A 20,531-nucleotide genomic window follows, 5' to 3' on the forward strand; every position below is an offset into this window, starting at 1 on the left:
TGTCTAGATGATCCTGCAATGCTTCTTTAACCAGGGACTCCATAATTTTCCCCAGAACAGAAGTTAAACTAACAGGTCTGTAATTACTCATGTCACCCTTTGATCTCCCTTTGTGAATTGTGGATACATTCGCATATCTCCAGTCCATGGGGACCTCCCTTGAATCCAAGGATGATCTCATAATTATGGCTAAGGGTTTTCTTACTTCCTTTGTTGCCTCCTTTAATATAACTAGATATATTATTCAAAAATTTTTCCTCCACTTTGCTCTCAGTTATTACAAAATCATTTAGCTCCCTGTTCAAGTTTGATAAACCTCTCTCCTCTCTTCCCTACTAATATTTCAGAAATCATTTTGATCGAAAATAGCATAATATGGCTGGGTTACATTCTGGATCGCACCATGAGATTTCCTCTTCTCCTTTCCCCCAAGGATGTACTGCTTTGGATTATAAAAACATATTTTAAAATTATATGGTAGTATTATAAAAGTGAATTTTACAATAGTGCAGTATAACTGTGGAAGTCAATAGCAGCTACTTATAAAAATATATAAACTGTTCTTCAATTCATTCACACTTTGCATTATGTCTTTTGCAATTTTTGCCATTCTAAATGTGATTTCATTCTTGAAAAGAATATCACATTCTGTTACTGAAAACAAATTGTAATTTGTATATCACAACTGACAAATATAGTAGCTGGTTATAGTATATAGTTTCCCTCTAAGAGTAAGAAAATATTCAGTTTTTTGAGTGTCCCATATGCAATTAATGTTTCTTTGATGTAATTGTTATTGCAATTCTAATGGGGCAAGACAGGGGAGAAACTAAACATATACAATAATTACTCTTGGGCAACTACTGTTTATAAAAAAGTAATCGTCTAATTGAGGGAATATACCATAGAAGCCTAGTGTCTATTTTGAAAGTCATGTTTTGCCATAAACCGTTTTTTTTTTTTTTATGTTCTTCTTGGAGAACATAATCAAACTTGCATTATATCTGAAACTGGTATAACCAGATGCAGTATATCAAGGTATCAGTATATTAAGGTATTGTCTTTTAGGCTAGTCTTACACTTACTGATGATTGTCCATCTTTTTTGGCAGTTGATTCCATAAGGTTGCTCCTTGAAAATTAGCATTTTACCAAATTTGTTGAGGTGTGTTATAGGCAAATAACTCTGAGGAATAGGTTAAAAATCTATCTGGGCAAACAAGAGCTTAAACACTTTTTATAATGCATTTCTATGGGACAAAAATGTATTGTAGAAAGTTTCAAGGGATTCATCTTTGAAGCCACTAATACATTCACTCCAGTTTAGAAGTGCTGTAAAAGAAAGATGGTATGATGAATAAAAGTCAAAAGGTTTAATTGAAGAAAAGAAGAAGGAGAAGAAAACAAGAATGCAATAATTACAGACTATCCTGAGACACATTATATATAAATTATAAGATATTTGTAACCAAATCATTGAATGGGTAAGATAGGCAAAAGCTGAATACAAGATCTACTTGGCAAAGAGAGTTGCCAAAGTGATTCTTTTCATATTGAAGCCGAAGTAGCTCAGTTGGGAGAGTGTTAGACTGAAGATCTAAAGGTCCCTGGTTCGATCCCGGGTTTCGGGAAATGTATTTCGTCATTATATCCTTTAAGGGGTGGTTGGGAGGGAGAAGACAGAGAGTGGTAATCAATGAACACTGCTCATCGTGGACTAATGTTATTAGTGGAGTCCCTCAGGGCTCAGTGTTGGGTCCATTATTGTTTTCTGTATTTATAAATGATATTGATGATGGTATATCAAGCTTAATGTCCAAGTTTGCAGACAATACAAAGGTAGGCAGGGTTGTCAAGGACACTACTGACACTATGCTGCTGCAACAGGATCTGGAAAGGTTGAGCAGATGGGCTGAGAGGTGGCAAATGAAGTTTAACATTGACAAATGTAAAGTACTACACATGGGAAACAGCAACCCCAGGGCACCGTATCAACTCTGTGGTACTACACTGACAGTGGTAGAGAATGAAAGGGACCTGGGGGTGGTTGTGCAGGCAGATATGAAGTTCTCTGAGCAGTGCAGACAGGTGCAAGAGTAGCTCATGGTGTATTGTCAATGATATATAGGAATTTTTCTAGCAGGGATAAGGAGGTGATTATTCCCTTGTATAAGGCAATGGTCAGGCCACACCTAGAGTACTGTATACAGGTCTGGAGGCCTCATTTCAAGAAGGATGTAGAGCTGCTGGAACGAGTACAGAGAAGGGCAACAAGATTAGTGAATGGAACAAAGGGGTGCTCTTACGAAGAAAGGCTTAAGTTTTGCAAATTACAGTGTCTGGAGACTAGGCACCAGCGAGGTGATTTGATAGAGGTGTTTAAAGCCTTGAATGGTTTGAACATGCTCAATGCTGGTGGGATTCTTCCTCTCGCTCAGAATAATCACCTGAGAGGGCATAAATTCAAATTGAGGAAAGACAGATGTAGGATAGACGTGCGGAAATTTGCCTTTAGCCAACGGGTGGTTGGTTGGTGGAACAGACTTCCATCCCTTGTCGTGGAAGTTGATAGCCTAAATAAGTTGTTTAAGGCTCAGCTGGATAGGTATTTCGAACGAACAGAGGGGTGAAGTGGAAGTGTTTTTTTTTTTTTTTTTTGGCTGATGCTGCATAAGCTTGCTTTCTTGCATCAAATGCCTCTACTAATGCTAATGCTAATGCTAATATAGGAATACAAAAAAAAAATCATCTAGGAGCACCTTCAAGATGGTAGCAGTGCCATCTGCTACCTCAGATAACCCAGATGGTGTCAATTTTTACAATTGTGTGCGTGCGTGCATATGTGTGTGTTAAGCAAACAATGAGGAGTTTTGTAAAATTAGTGATATAAAAATCTATGAGACACTTTTGTTGGAAAATTTACTGAGTTTAAGGGATGCTAAAACCCCAGAAGATAATACTACAAAAAAAGAGTAACCTTAATAAAATTGTCATTAAACTCTAGGATGATTCCTTGTACTGGAGAAGTCTCCTCAGTCTTCCCTTATATGAGCATACCAATATACACAAGGAAGGACCAAAGAGGTAAAGAGAAATTATAGTCTGGTGAGTTTGGTTAGAAACACAATATAGGGCCATATCAGTAAGAATGGAATCTTGACAGGATCGTAGCATGACTCATGAAAAAATGGTCTTATCTGATCAGTCCATTTAAATACTTAATGAAGTTATAAAATTGTTGAAAAATCAACTGATGTTAAGAACACAATATGTACTGAGTTCTATCAGACACTGAACAAACTGTAGTTAAATCCTCCAATTCAATAAAATCAATATTTACACTGTATGAAATTAATTTCTGTATAAATAAAATAAAACTGTATCCACTGAAAGGTTATAATTTAGTAAATAATACATAACTAAGCCATGTCATGGTAGCTTTTGACAATAGAATATCAGCTATTCTATTGTCAAAATTTGATATTCTGTTGTCAAAAGCTACTGTGACAACAGAATATCAGCTTGCTCCATTTAGTATTATGAGTTCACCTGGCTAAGAGGCACCCCAATTGCAAGATTATAAACACATTATCATTGCCATCAACTGACAATGTATCCATCAACGGATGGAAAATGACAAAAAACTGAGATGCAGAGGGATAGTGATGGATACATCAACAATTTATGATAATGACAAAGATGTGCCCAATAGTTCTTTTCCTTTCATATTTTGAGGTAATTATATCTTGCCAATACATTTAAGAGGCTGCAGTTTGTGAGATTATAGTTGAGTAAGGAAATCTCTATTGTTAAAAGCTACATGGTATGATTTATTTATTTATTGTTATGTACTAAATTTTAACCTTTCAGTGTATGTAGTTTTATTTTATTTGTATAGAATTTAATTTCAAATTGTGTAAATAGTTGTTTCATTAATTTTATTGAATTAAATTATTTTAACTACAGTTTTGGTGGTTTCTGATATAAATACTTGGATGCAAATAAGCAACTTTCACATTATACAGGGTGTCTCAAAAATATTGGTACAAACATTTAGGGTAGGTAGATAACACCTAAAGGAATGTAAATCGCATAGGAACCCATAACCAGAAATGTCACCGTAAGTCGATACATGGTGCTGTTCATCAGTTCGCAGGAGGGAAAATTTCTGGTTTACTCATTCAAACAGTAGCCGCAGCACGAAAAGCATGCTTCGATATATGAACTGTGAGCTGGCAGACATGCACCTAGTGTATGGATTAGCAGAGGGCCCCCCACGGTGTGTGCCCCCATACAGCACAACATCACTTCGCAATAAATGTGTGGGCAGGTATGGTCGGTGACTGCTTAGTCGGCCCATACCTGTTACCATCCTGCATGAACTCTGCTAAATATCGGATCTTTCTTGAACAAGTTCTACCATTAGCATTAGCATTAGTAGAGGCATATTATGCAAGAAAGCAAGCTTATGCAGCATCAGCCAAAAAAAAAAAAAAAAAAAACCCACTTCACCTCTCCGTTCGTTCAAAAGACTTGTCCAGCTGAGTCTAAAATTTATTTAGGCTATCAACCTCCACAACAAGGGATGGAAATCTTTTCCACCAACCAACTACCCGCTGGCTAAAGGCAAATATCCACACAATTATCCTACATCTGTCTTTCCTCAATTTGAATTTATGCCCTCTCAGGTGATTATTCTGAGCAAGAGGAAGTATCCCATCAGCATTGAGCATGCTCAAACCATTCAAGGCTTTATACACCTCTATCAGATCACCTCGCCGGTGCCTAGTCTCCAGACACTGTAATTTGCAAAACTTAAGCCTTTCTTTGTAAGAGCAACCCTTTGTTCCATTCACTAATCTTGTTGCCCTTCTCTGTACTCGTTCCAGCAACTGTACATCGTTCTTGAAATGAGGCCTCCAGACCTGTATACAATACTCGAGGTGTGGCCTGACCATTGCCTTATACAATAGAATAATCACCTCCTTATCCCTGCTAGAAAAATTCCTGTATATCATTGAAAAGACACCATGAGCTACTCTTGCAGCCTGTCTGCACTGCTCAGAGAACTTCATATCTGCCTGCACAATTTCCCCCAGGTCCTTTTCATTCTCTACCACTGTCAGTGTAGTACCACAGAGTTGATACGTTGTTCTGGGGTTGCTGTTTCCCATATGTAGTACTTTACATTTGTCAATGTTAAACTTCATTTGCCACCTCTCAGCCCATCTGCTCAACCTTTCCAGATCCTGTTGCAGCAGCATAGCGTCAGTAGCATCCTTAAAAATCCTGCCAACCTTTGTATCGTCTGAAAACTTGGATATTAAGCTTGTTATACCATCATCAATATTATTTATAAATACAGAAAACAATAAAGGACCCAACACTGAACCCTGAGGGACTCCACTAATAACATTAGTCCACGATGAGCAGTGTCCATTGATTACCACTCTCTGTCTTCTCCCCCTCAACCATCCCTTTATCCATAGCAGCAATTTGCCTCCAATGCCAATTTGTGCAGCAGTCTTCCCTGTGCAACAGTATCAAAAGCCTTTCTAAGATCCAAGTATATAATATCAAAGTTATTCCTGCATCCAGCTCTTTTGTGACTGCATCATAGTATCCAATCAAATTGGTCAGGCAAGTCTTCCCCTTAACAAAACCATGCTATGGCTGAGCTATAACTGAAGCTTGTCTAGATGCTCCTGCAGTGCTTCTTTAACAAGTGCCTCCATTAATTTTCCTGGAACAGAAGTTAATCTCACAGGTCTATAATTACTTGTGTCAGCCTTTGATCCTCCTTTGTGAATTGGGATCACATTTGCACATCTCCAGTCTATGGATACCTCCCTTGAGTCCAAGGAAGCTCTCATAATTATGGCTAAGGGTTTGCTTACTTCCTTTGCTGCCTCCTTTAATATAACTGGATAGATCCCATCCACCACAGGTGCCTTTCTTGTGTTTATTTTCAACAATTTCTCCTCCACTTTACTCTCAGTTATTACAAGATTATCTAGCTTACTGCCAGAGTTGAATACACCTTTGGCATTCCCCTCGCTGTATAACTCCTCATGTGTGAATGCCGATGCAAAATATTCATTTAGTTTGTTAGCTACCTGAGCAGGATCATCAACAGTTGAACCATCGATATCAAGTGGACCAATCTGATTCATCCCCTTCCTTCTAGAGTTTACATAAGTAAAGAACTCTTTGCTGTTTTTCTTTGCATCCTTTGCCAAAGATTTCTCATAATCTGCCTTTGCCTGCCTAACCTCCTTTGTGATTTGGTTACAGACCAGCTGATATCTATCATAGGCTTCCATGTCACCCATTAATTTATATGTATCCCATGCATTTTTTTCTCTGCCATGTGTCTCATTAGTTCATCTGACATCCATTTAGGCCTAAACCTTGAACAATATTTCTTAGTTGGTATGTAAAGCATAGTAGCTTCCAAGATAAGTTCTTTGAATGCTTCCCATTTTGAATTTGCTGTTGGTAACATCATCAGTTGGTCCCACTGTATAGAATTTAAATACTGTCTCAGACCATCGTAGTCGCCTTTACGAAAGCAATAACCCTTACCTTTACCCCTGATAGTAGTTACCTCTTTGAGTAAATCCCACTTGAGCACACTGTGATCACTGCCACCTAGTGGTTCGTTTATCTGCAGATTCTTAATGCATGAAGAATCACTACTGATAATCAAATCAAGTATATTACTCCCTCTAGTTGCCTCCCAAACATGCTGATGTAGAAAACAATCATCCAATAAATCCACAAAAGCCTTGCTAGTGTGTGAATAACCAACCCACAAATTCCAATCAATATCTGGGAAATTAAAATCCCCCATTATAAGACTCTCTGATTTACTGGCCCACTCTATTTCCCTGTACATTTTCTTATTATACTCATCAGAGTCATTAGGTCTATAGCACACTCCAACTCTCAATACCAGGGTTACTTGACGATGTTCCAGCAAATGTGAGATGCAACATTTGGTTTCAACATGACCGGGTGCCTGCCCATTATGGAAGGTGTGTTTATGACCATTTGAACAGGCGTTTTGGGCGTAGATGGATTGGCCGTGGTGGACCCGTTGCCTGGCCCCCACACTCACCTGATTTATTGAGCCTTGATTTCTTTCTGTGGGGGGGGCCCTCAAATCTATTGTGTATGAATTGCCTGTGGAGACAGAAATGGATCTTGTGGCGAGACTCATCTGCGCTGCTGCTACTGTCAAAGAAACTCCAGGTGTGTTTGACCGTGTCCGCCAATCCATGCTGTGTCAGTGTCACGCATGCATCGTGTCTCATGGTGGAACCTTCGAGCATCTGTTTTAACATCATGAAATGCATCCATCTCGTATTAATATTATGTCAAATAAATGTTTGCCACTAATTACTGCCCTGTGTCATTTCTGCTTTTTGTGTCTCTGCTACTACTTTCCCGTGACGTTTCCGGTTATGGGTTCCTATGCGATTCACATTCCTTTAGATGTTACCTACCCCCCCTAAACGTTTGTACCAATATTTTTGAGACACCCTGTATACCTAGACTATAGTAAAGCTTTTGATATGATCCCCACTATGATTGTTATTGTACATACTGGAATAAAATTGAAATCACAGGGAAGATAGATGATTTAGGTGAAGTGGTGGTAGTCATAAATGGACATTCGTCAAAATGGGCTAGCTTTAGCAAGTATAGTTGCTCAGAGCTTGCTGCTAGAGCACTTCTTGTTTCTAATCTTCCTTAATGACATTGAAGAGGGGAGGACTTAAAGGGGGTTCAAAGTGGAAAAGACACTTAGGAGTTATAATACTATTATATATGAAATTTACCATTCATTGTGAAGAGGTGGCCAGGAAGGCACATGATATCCTGTCAGAGGTTTATTGGAAACATTAGAAAGGATAGATCTGGAGGCTGTCCTTTAAAAAAAAAAAAAAAAAAAAAAAAAAAAGGCAAAGCTTCTAGAGCAGGGTTCAAAGGAGGGCAACCAGATTGGTAAAGCACATTAGTTGCTGCTCTTGCAATGAACAGCATATAACGTGTGCACTGTAGAATTTGTCAGCTGTTGTTGTTGTTATTTGGTTTTTAGGAGCATTAGCAACTAAGGCCATATTGCTCCGGGATATGCGGTCGTCATTCCCTGACCTTTCCGCATCCTCCGTATTTGGTGGTGACGGGCTCGAACCCCGGTCTAATCAAGAAGCGTGTGCTACGCACTGCTGCTCCTTCCCACCTGGCTACGGAGGTGCCTAATTTGTCAGCTAGATACTTTGGAGGGGGGACTTTATTGAGATTATCCTTAAAAGGAATGAATAAAGTGAATGAGGGGTATTATTTTTACTAATAGGAGAGACACAAATGAGGGGACACAAACATAAAATCTTAGGGATCAATAGAAGACTGGATCTCATGAAGTTTTCCTTCAGGTAGTATAGATTAGTATAATTACCTTTCAAAGTGACTGAAGCAGCAAGTTTCTTACAGTTCAAGTAAGAATTTGATGGTCACATTTTGATTATGAGAAAAGTATGGATGATTCGTGAGATTTTTTTATTTGATAGATGCAGAAAACATTTACTTCCTTGTATCATATGGCTATATTAACACTAAATCCCTTGCACATCTTGTCATATAGCAGGTTTTCCATCTTATTAGAATAATGAAGAGAATAAGTAACCTTTTTTTTTTATTTCCAAAAAGTTGTGGAAAAAAAAAACTGTCTTGATATGATTTTGTAATTTTTTGCATTCACTCTCATAGCATTGCCATCCTTTTTAAAAGTAAGTTATATTTAACCTAGAAGGTTAAATATAACTAGATAAGCACTATACATGCTCTTGTACAATGAAAGTTCTAAACATTAGTTTATTAGTTAGTTTTTATTTATTAGTTAGTATTATTAATAATATAAACTATTAGTTAGTTTATTAGTTATTTATTAGTTTTTATGGTAAACAAATAGAGCTTCAATTAGTGTATTCATCTAGAATGAATTTTGGGCTTTATGTTCATAGGACAACATATTTTACAGAGTTAATTCAGAATTGAAGATGATAATTATTCATTGTTGTTTTTTTAAAATCATCATATCATGTGATTATGCTTAAGTGACATTTATTGTATAATTTCAGTTGTGTACAATTATGGAAACATTATTCCTTCTCTATTTATTTACAGTAGAAGCACCAGTATTTTTGAAAGGAATGACTGGTGTAAAGACAAAGGTAGGAAAGAATGCAAAATTTGAAGTTCGTGTCAGTGGCTATCCTTTCCCAACCATTACCTGGTGAGCTTTATTTGTTAATTTTAAGTGTACGTTAGTTATTTCAAAAATAAAAAAAAGATTTTGGCGGGAATTTTTTTTTTAATTATGCAAAACATTAGCTATTTCAGAGAACACTAAAATGTGTGTTTTATCAGGGTGTCTATAAATTATTCACCTGTTTATGAAATGCAATTAAAATTTTATTGCAATAGTTATTGAAAAGCAGTTTTAATAACTCCATATGGGCACCTTTGGTTTTAATAACTCCATATGCAGAATGTCAAGACGGTAGCTGATTTCATTCCAAATGTTTTGAAGCATATCTTGAGAGATGGAAGTCACTGGCAGTTCAACGTAGTCTTTTAACTCTCTGACATTAACTTTTTTTTATATATACACCTTGTCCTTTACATAGCCCCATAGAAAGAAATCCATAGTTGTAATATCTATGAAATGAGGAGGCCATGGTATGGGACCATTCCAGCTGATCCATCAGTTAGGAAATTGTTTATAGAAGAAATCATGCATGTGCAAGCTGCAGTGTGGTGGTACACCATCTTGCTGATAGAATACATCTAGCTGCATATTTTCCAACTGAGTTACAGCTTACAATTTGAGCATATCTATGTAATTTGTGAAGTTCACAGTGCTTTCAGGGAAGAAAAATTTCCCAGTCATTTGGCTGAAGGACGGTGTGCACCACACATTTACCATAGGACTATCATTAGCATTAGCATTAGTAGTGGCATACAATGCACAAAAGCAAGCTTTTGTGCATCGTATGCACAAAAGCTTTATATAGCATCAGCAAAAAAAACCCTTCCCATTTCACCCATAAATTCACTCCAAAAGTCAAAAGTTTGTCCACTTCTTCCTTGAATTTATTTAAGCTGTAAACTTCCACAACAACAGATTGAAGTTTGTTCCAGCAATCAACCATTTTCTAAAGGCAAATTTCTGCACATCTCTTCTACAACCATCAACATTGAGCATGCTCAAACCATTCAAAGCCTTAAACACCTCAATCAGATCACCTAGTCACCAGATGCTCCAATTTGCAGAACTGAAACCTTTCTTAGTAACAGAAACCCTCTATTCCCCTCACCAATGTTGTTGCCCTTCTCTATATTCATTCCAGCAACTCTACATCCTTCCTAAATTGAGGCCTTGAGACCAGTATGTAGTACTCAAGGTGTGACCTGATCATTGCCTTATACAAAGGGATAATCACCTCCTTATCTCAGCTAGAAAAATTCCTGTATATCATTGACAAAACCCCATGAGCTGTCATGGCAGCCTATCTGCATTGCTCAGAGAACTTCATATCTGACTGCACAATTATCCCTAGGTCTATTTCATTCTTCACTACCCTGAGCGTAGTACCACACAGTTATTACTACACTCATTACTTTGGGATTACTGCTACCCATATGCAGTATTTTACATTTGTTAATGTTAAACTGTGTAGTTGGTTGATTGACTTTGATTTTACTAGTGCAAAAATGACTATGGTTATCTGTAGTTGGTACTACACACGTTACTTTGGGATTACTGCTACCCATATGCAGTATTTTGCATTTTTCAATGTTAAACTAGAGTACTTCTCAGCCCATCTGCCCATCTTTTCTATATCCTGTTCCAGTAGCATACTTTCATTAACAACCCTGCCAACCTTCATATCATCTGCAAACTTGGACATTACACCTGATATACCTTCATCAATATCATTGATAAATATATAAAACAACAATGGGCCCAAGACTGAACCCTGGGGCACTCCACAAAGAGCAGTGTCCATTGATTACCACTCTCTGCCTTCTCCCACTCAACCATCCCTTTATCCATAGCAGCAATTTGTCTTAATGCCACACTGCTCCAATTTGTACAGCAGTCTTTTATGTGCAACAGTATCAAAAGCATTCCTGAAATCCAAGTATATGATATCAAATTTATTTTTTGCACCCAATTCCTTTGGGACCACATTATACTATCCAGTCAAATTGGTCAGACAAGACTTCCTTAACAAACCCATGAACTATAACTGCAGTCTTGTCTAGATGATTCTGCATTACTTCTCTAACCAGTGACTCCATTATTTTTCCTGGAACAGAAGTTAAATTAACAGGTCTACACTGACAGTGGTAGAGAATGAAAAGGACCTGGGGGTAATTGTGTAGGCAGATATGAAGTTTTCTGAGCAGTGCAGACAGGCGGCAAGAGTAGCCCATGGTGTCTTGTCAATGATATACAGGAATTTTTCTAGCAGGGATAAGGAGGTGATTATTCCCTTGTATAAGGCAATGGTCAGGCCACACCTTGAGTATACTGTATACAGGTCTGGAGGCCTCATTTCAAGAAGGATATAGAGCTGCTGGAACAAGTACAGAGAAGGGCAACAAGATTAGTGAATGGAACAAGCGGTTTCTCTTACAAAAAAAGGCTTAAGTTTTGCGAATTACAGTGTCTGGAGACTAGGCACTGGCAAGGTGATCTGATTAGCATTAGCATTAGCATTAGTAGAGGCATATGATGCAAGAAAGCAAGCTTATTCAGCATCAGCCAAAAAAAAAAAAAAAAAAAACACACACACACCACTCCCATTTCACCCCTCCTTTTGGTCGAAATTCCTGTCTAGTTGAGCCTTAAATTTGTTTGGGCTATCAACCTCAACAACAAGTGGTGGAAGTCGGTTCCACCAACCAACCACCCGCTGGCCAAAGGCAAACTTCCGCACATCTATCCGACATCCATCCTTCCTCAATTTGAATTTATGCCCTCTGAGGTGATTATTCTGAGCAAGAGGAAGAATCCCATCGGCATTGAGCATGATAGAGGTGTATAAGGCCTTGAATGGTTTGAGCATGCTCAATGCTGATGGGATTCTTCCTCTTGCTCAGAATAATCACCTGAGAGGGCATAAATTCAAATTGAGGAAAGACAGATGTAGGTTAGATGAGCGGAAATTTGCCTTTAGCCAGCGGGTAGTTGGTTGGTGGAACAGACTTCCATCCCTTGTTGTGGAAGTTGATAACCTAAATAAATTTAAGGCTCGGCTGGACAGGTATTTCGAACGAATGAAGGAATGAAGTGGAAGTTTTTTTTTTTTTTTTTTTGGCTGATGCTGCATAAGCTTGCTTTCTTGCATCATATGCCTCTACTAATGCTAATGCTAATGCCAGGTCTGTAATTACTTGTGTCACCCTTTGATCCCCTTTGTGAATTGGGGATACATTTGCACATCTCCAGTCCATGGGGCCCTCCCTGAATCCAAGGATGCTCTCATAATTATGGCCAAGGGTTTGCTTACTTCCTTTGTTGCCTTCCTTAATATAATTAGATAGATCCCATCCACCCCAGGTGCCTTTCTTATGTTTAACTTTAACAATTTGTCTTCCACTTTCCTCTCATTTATTTGCAAAATCAATTAGCTCCCTGTTACAGTTTGATAAACTTCTGGCCTACATTTCCCTACACAACTCCTCATGTGTGAATGTAGATGTAAAATACTCATTCGGTTTGTCAGCTACCTTATCAGGATCACCAGCATTCAAACCATTGATATCATTGACCAATTTAACCCTGGGGGCTCACATCTGGTGAGTATGGGCTTGGCAAACCCAGGGTCCTGAGCTGGATATCATCATTCTTCTCTTTCGTGGTGATTCCTTTGTACTTCTCTCTCTCCCTTTCTCTTTCTCTCTCTCTCTCTCTCTCTCTCTCTCTCTCTCTCTCTCTCTCTCTCTCTCTCTCTCGGGGTAACTCGGGATTTTTTTTTTTTTTTGACTGGTGCAGCATAAGCCTCAAGCTTCCTTGTACCATATGGCTAATAATAATAATAATAATAATAATAATAATAATAATAATAATAATAATCTAATTCATCTCCTTCCTTCTAGAAAAGGAAGTAAAGAAGTCTTTGTTGTTTTTCTTCGCATCCTTTGTCAAGGATTTCTCGTAATCTGCCTTCTCTTGCCTAATCACCTTTGTGGTTTTATTACAGGCTAGCTTATATCTACCATAGGTTCTGTGTCACCTGATAATGATCATCATGCTCATGTTCGAACTGTGTGGCGGGAGAGGGAACAATGAAAGTTTTAAACATCATACGATTTATAACTTAAATGATACAGTTCAGTTTAGAACTATATAGTTCCCAATGTGAACAGCAAATTCCTCTCATTGTGATTTGTTATGAGGCTTAATTTCCTGGACAATTTGCACTTTGTAAGCATAAAGTTTCAATCTTTTGCAAACCACCCTGTGTAATGTTGCTCATGGTATTTGCAGCTGCGCTCTTGCCTGGCAGATAGGCTTTGTGAGACTTTTGTAAACACTTCCTTACTTTTTCTGAAAATTTATCTGCAGATACCTAAGGCCTACTTGCTCCTTTCTGATGCAGCACATTACTTCCTTCTTGAAACTGTTTCAACCTTCTCTTTATTTATTGTTTCATAGATGGATCTTTTGGAATTCCCATTGAAAATATCTCTTTACAGTCACTGGCGATGTGGTATTTTTTTTTTTTTGGTAGTTGTTGGCGCATCGGCTTCTGTGGCCATAATGCACCTCCCAAGGTTTTTTGCAGTACTTTGATCCAAGCCCGAGGCGGGATTTGAACCCGCGACCTTTGGGTTGCTAGGTAGGCACTTTACCCACCCGGCTAGCCCGGTCGGCCAAGGCAATGTGGTATCCCACAGCCACAAAACATACATCGCTTTCTCCTGCACTGTCACAATTCTTGTTGGGATCAAGGCTGCCAACTGCATTAGAAAAAATTGATGGAGTTGCTTTAATAACTGCAGCAAACCATTTTAGCATTAGCATTAGCATTAGTAGAGGCATATGATGCAAGAAAGCAAGCTTATTCAGCATCAGCCAAAAAAAAAAAAAAAAAAAACTCCACTCCCATTTCACCCCTCCGTTCGTTCGAAATACCTGTCCAGTTGAGCTTTAAATTTGTTTAGGCTATCAACTTCAACAACAAGTGATGGAAGTCGGTTCCACCAACCAACCACCCGCTGGCCAAAGGCAAATTTCCGCACATCTATCCGACATCCGTCCTTCCTCAATTTGAATTTATGCCCTCTGAGGTGATTATTCTGAGCAAGATGAAGAATCCCATTGGCATTGAGCATGCTCAAACCATTCAAAGCCTTATACACCTCTATCAGATCACCTCGCCGGTGCCTAGTCTCCAGACTCTGTAATTTGCAAAACTTAAGCCTTTCTTCGTAAGAGCAACCCTTTGTTCCATTCACTAATCTTGTTGCCCTTCTCTGTACCCGTTCCAGCAGCTCTACATCCTTCTTGAAATGAGGCCTCCAGACCTGTATACAGTACTCAAGATGTGGCCTAACCATTGCCTTATTAGCATTAGCATTAGCATTAGTAGAGGCATTTGATGCAAGAAAGCAAGCTTATGCAGCATCAGCCCAAAAAAAAAAAAAAAAAAAAACCCACTTACACTTCACCCCTCTATTCGTTCAAAATACCTGTCCAGCTGAGCCTTAAACTTATTTAGGCTATCAACCTCCACCAATAGGGATGGAAGTCTGTTCCACCAATCAACCACCCGCTGGCTAAAGGCAAATTTCCGCACGTCTATCCTACATCTGTCTTTCCTCAATTTGAATTTATGCCCTCTCAGGTGATTTTCCTGAGCTAGAGGAAGAATCCCATCAGCATTGAGCATGCTTAAACCATTCAAGGCTTTATACACCTCTATCAGATCACCTCGCTGGTGCCTAGTCTCCAGACACTGTAATTTGCAAAACTTAAGCCTTTCTTCGTAAGAGCACCCCTTTGTTCCATTCACTAATCTTGTTGCCCTTCTCTGTACTCGTTCCAGCAGCTCTACATCCTTCTTGAAATGAGGCCTCCAGACTTGTATACAGTACTCTAGGTGTGGCCTGACCATCGCCTTATACAATGGAACAATCACCTCCTTATCCCTGCTGGAAAAATTTCTGTATATCATTGACAATACTCCATGAGCTACTCTTGCAGCCCGTCTGCACTGCTCAGAGAACTTCATATCTGCCTGCACAACCACCCCCAAGTCCCTTTCATTCTCTACCACTGTCAGTGTAGTACCACAGAGTTGATACATTGCTCTGGGGTTGCTGTTTCCCATGTGTAGTACTTTACATTTGTCAATGTTAAAATTCATTTGCCACCTCTCAGCCCATCTGCTCAACCTTTCCAGATCCTGTTGCAGCAGCATAGTGTCAGTAGTGTCCTTGACAACCCTGCCAACCTTTGTATCGTCTGCAAACTTGGACATTAAGCCCGATATACCATCATCAATATCATTTATAAATACAGAAAACAATAATGGACCCAACACTGAGCCCTGAGGGACTCCACTAATAACATTAGTCCACGATGAGCAGTGTCCATTGATTACCACTCTCTGTCTTCTCCCCCTTTATCCATAGCAGCAATTTGCCTCCAATGTCACACTGCTCCAATTTGTGTAGCAGTCTTCCATGTGCAACAGTATCAAAAGCCTTTCTAGATCCAAGTATATAATATCAAAGTTATTCCCTGCATCCAGTTCTTTTGTGACTGCATCATAGTATCCAATCAAGTTGGTCAGGCAAGACTTCCCCTTAACAAAACCATGCTGTGTCTGAGCTATAACTGAAGTCTTGTCTAAATGATCCTGCAGTACTTCTTTAACCAGTGCCTCCATTAATTTTCCTGGAACAGAAGTTAAGCTCACAGGTCTATAATTACTTGTGTCAGCCTTTGATCCTCCTTTGTGAATTGGGGTCACATTTGCACATTTCCAGTCTATGGGTACCTCCCCTGAGTCCAAGGAAGCTCTCATAATTATGGCTAAGGGTTTGCTTACTTCCTTTGCTGCCTCCTTTAATATAACTGGATAGATCCCATCCACCCCGGGTGCCTTTCTTGTGTTTATCTTCAACAGTTTCTCCTCCACTTTACTCCCAGTTATTTCAAGATTCTGTAGCTTACTGCTAGAGTTGAATACACCTCTGGTATTCCCCTCGCTGAATAACTCCTCATGTGTGAATGTCGATGCAAAATATTCATTTAGCTTGTTAGCTACCTGAGCAGGATCATCAACACTTGACCCATCAATATCAAGTGGACCAATCTGATTCATCCCCTTCCTTCTAGAGTTTACATAAGTAAAGAACTCTTTGCTGTTTTTCTTTGCATCCCTTGCCAAGGATTTCTTGTAATCTGCCTTCGCCTGCCTAACCTCCTTTGTAACTTGGTTGCATATCAACTTGTATCTATCATAGGCTTCTGTGTCATGTGTTAATTCGTATGTATCCCATGCATTTTTCTTCTCTGCCATATGCCTCATTAGTTCATCTGACATCCATTTTGGCCTAAACCTTGAACAATATTTCTTAGTTGGTATGTAAAGCTTAGTAGCTTCCAAGATAAGTTCTTTGAATGCTTCCCATTTTGAATTTGCTGTTGGTAACATCATCAGTTGGTCCCACTGTATAGAATTTAAATACTGTCTCAGACCATCATAGTCGCCTTTACGAAAACAAAAACCCTTCCCTTTACCTCTGATGGTAGTTACCTCCTTGAGTAAATCCCACTTCAACACACTGTGATCACTGCCACCTAGTGGTTCATTTATCTGCAGATTCTTAATGCATGAAGAATCACTACTGATAATCAGATCAAGAGTATTGCTCCCTCTTGTTGCCTCACGAACATGCTGATGTAGAAAACAATCATCCAATAAATCCACAAAAGCCTTGCTAGTGTGCGAGTGACCAACCCACAAATTCCAGTCAATATCTGGGAAATTAAAATCCCCCATTATAAGACTCTCTGATTTACTGGCCCACTCTATTTCCCTGTACAATATCTTATTATACTCATCAGAGTCATTAGGCCTATAGCACACTCCTACTGTCAATTTTGATTTCCCTATGCTTATGTCACACCAAACTGACTCGACACTGCCCTGTCCATCGATGTCGACTGGCTTCACTTCCTTGGACTTTATGTGTTTCTTAATTAATAGCATAACCCCTCCTCCCCTCCTGTCCTGTCTATCCTTTGTATACACATTGTATTCCCCAAATTCCAGTTCCGCATTACTTATATCTGTGTGACACCACGTCTCTGATATCCCAACAATATCTGCCTTTGATGTTTTGAGCAATACCTCAAATTCATCAAATTTATTTACCAAACTCCTAGCATTGGTGTACACGCAGGTATACATGCACCTGTTTCTATTCTTAGCTACCCTAACACAACCCATGTGTTTACTTGTACCGCAATGACTACCAGCAGTCTCTGAAATATCCTGCAACTTGTTTTTCAGGTTTCTGCTCATTTCAATAGAAGGAGTGCAAGAATCACTTCCACCTCTGCCAGTGGCTACTATTACTCTATTAGTCCTTGTATCCCCCCCAACTAGCAGTTTTCCGACCCACCTAACACTGCCTCGACAGCATCAGCAAAAATTCTTGCACCCTTTCTATTTAAGTGTATCCCATACCTGTAGAAGCAATCTCTCCTGTTAACAAGTACAGTCCAGGCTGAAAAAAATTCTACCCCTTGAGCCTTGCACAATCCCTCCAGGGCCGAATTGATCGACAAGGCTCTCATCATATACTCCCTCCTATCATGTCTGGGCAGAATTGCAGACACTTTCAAGTTCAACCCTAATTCACGGCTTTTTTTCAACAGTGACCTGTACTTGCTAAGTAATTCCTATTACAATAAAATTTTAACTGAGCTTCACAATTAGATGAATAATTAATAAACATTGTGTACATTAAAATCCTATCAACAATGAATACTGTTTTAACAAAAATTTCACTATATCAAAAATATTCCTTGGTCCCAGCTGACTTCCCATATTATTTGTGCTGTCTCATTTGAACAAAATAATTTTGACAAAAAATTCAGTACAACAAATTATTTTAAAAGTCTACTTATGCTTAAAAATGGAGATTTTAAGAAATGCAATAACAGAATTCATTATACAGGATCTCCCCGACTTACGGAAATTCGACTTTACGTAAGTTTTTGCCGGCCGGTGCAAACTTAAAAAAATCGTGGAAACGTATTTTGTATCCCTTAGGAATAAATGGAAGTATTGTGAAAATATCGTAATGTGAACCCAATAACACATTGTTTTTTTTTTTTTTTTTTTGTAATTCATTCCAAGTCCTTGGAAGTTGAAAATTTTGCTATATCACTAAGCTATTTATCTCTCTAAAAGGTCATATTTATAATGGAAATTGCAGTACCTTTTCATCGTTATCATATGTTCTCATTATAAGAATCAATTTTAAACTCCTTTGTGATATTTTTCTAAAGCACATTTCTGGAGGTCACGACCAAAAAACAATAAAAACAATTTGCACTTTCAAGTTTATTGGGCCTTTCTGTTAGTGCATCTAATTATAAACAGGTAGTAAACTCGATCTTATTGCATTTGCGATATTACCGATAACTGCAATTTTTATGCTATTATAGTGATATGTGTTCCCCTTCACTGAAATCTTCAATCATATAAAAAACAAATTTTCAGAAACTTCTCTTCATTCCTGTTTACGCATTACAATGATGAAGGGAATGCAACCAATGAAAAGGGCAAGTAGTGGTAGTGCCAGGAAACAAAAAAAATTGATTTAGAAATGAAGATGATTAATTAAGAAGCAGGACAAAGTTTGTCACCTATTTTGCAAGGGAATTAGGTCTCGCTGCTTCAACAGTGAATACTATTTTAAAGGACAGTGCACGTATAAAAGAACATGTCAAAGGATCAATGTATTTAAGATCAACAGTGATCACAAAACAGCGTTCAGGTACTATATCGAGGATGGAACAGCTGTTAATAATATGGATGGAAAATCAGATTCAGAAGCGAGTGCCCCTGCGTCTAATGACCATTCAAGCAAAAGCAACAAGTATTTATAAAGATATTAAGGATAAGTACAGCGAACCCCAACCCAAGTTCATGGCAAACAATGGGTGGTTTAATAGGTTCAAGCATCGCGCTGGTTTCCACAATGTTAAAGTATGTGGTGAAGGTGCCAGTGCTGATTCTGCAACTACAGAGAAATTTTGTAATGTGTTGGAAAAAATTATTGATGAAGGCAGCTATTCAATGCAGCAAATTTTTAACATTGACGAGACTGCTCTGTATTGGGAAAAAATGCCAGATCGAACATACATTGCCAAAGAGGAAAATACAATTCCAGGTTTCAAGGTGTCAAAAGATAGGGCCACGCTCTTGCTTGGGGCTAATGCAGCCGGAGATTACAAATTAAAACCACTGCTTGTGTACCATTCTGAAATCCTTGTGCATTTAAGGGCATCAGTAGAGCCACCCTACCCATGCTTTTTCAATCGAACCAGAGAGCATGGATAAAAATATCTCTCTTTGAGTATTGGTTTAAATGCTGATTCATTCTCGAGGTTGAAAAATATTGTAAAGACAGCAACATTCCTTTCAAGATTTTGCTTCTATTAGATAATGCTCCTGGATATCCCACACATCTAGATGATTTCAATTCGAACGTGTGAGAGTCATATTTCTACCGCCAAACAAGACGTCACTCATCCAACATATGGATCAGGGTGTTATTTTGAATTTAAAAGCATACTATTTACACACAACATTTGCTCAGGCATTGTCTGCAGTAGACAATGAGAAAAAGTTTACATTAAGAGACTTTTGGAAATCTTACAATATTTACCATGCCATCTTAAACATTAATAAGGACTGGGTGGAAATTACTAAAAGTTGTTTAAATGGCGCATGGAAGAAAATACGCCTATAGCAAGTGAAAGGCTTTGAAGGGTTTGAAAAAGACAAATCATATGAAGAGGTTACAGATAATATTGTAAAGGTTTCAAAGTTACTTCAGTTGGAGATTGATGCCAAAGACGTGGAGGAGTTAATAGTGGAAGAAGAGAGTGAAAGAAAAAAAATGCTGATGAAGCTTAAGATGAACCAAATGAGGAGCCAAGGCATTTCATCACCAGAGAGATGGCAATGGCATTTCGTGAAATTGCATTCACAATGGCGAGGTTTGAGAAGATGGATCCTGACAGCGAACGATTCCTAAAAGTTAACAGAGGGGTAAATGATATGCTTGCTTGCTAAAAAGAAATCTAAGATGAAAAGAAAAAAACCACTGTCCAGTCATCCATTAATATTTTCTAATTTTCATATTAATGCAAGGGGAAAAATTAAAACATTAAAAATAAAACGATGTATTAATAAGAGAAAA

General features: G+C 38.5%; 1 protein-coding gene across 1 annotated transcript in view; it reads left to right on the top strand.

The window, feature by feature from the left end:
• Positions 1–20,531, top strand: part of LOC150075838 (protein Obscurin-like) — a 598,361-nt gene that overhangs the window by 404,864 nt on the left and 172,966 nt on the right. Inside the window, exon 56 of the mRNA XM_090387723.1 lies at positions 9,192–9,300. Coding sequence (XP_090243849.1) covers positions 9,192–9,300 — 109 coding nt within the window. The remainder of the gene's footprint in view (positions 1–9,191; positions 9,301–20,531) is intronic.

This window comes from Mastigoproctus giganteus, chromosome 13, assembly GCF_048544385.1.
Source record: "Mastigoproctus giganteus isolate SK-2022 chromosome 13, ASM4854438v1, whole genome shotgun sequence".
In the NCBI taxonomy this organism is placed as follows: Eukaryota; Metazoa; Arthropoda; class Arachnida; order Uropygi; family Thelyphonidae; genus Mastigoproctus; species Mastigoproctus giganteus.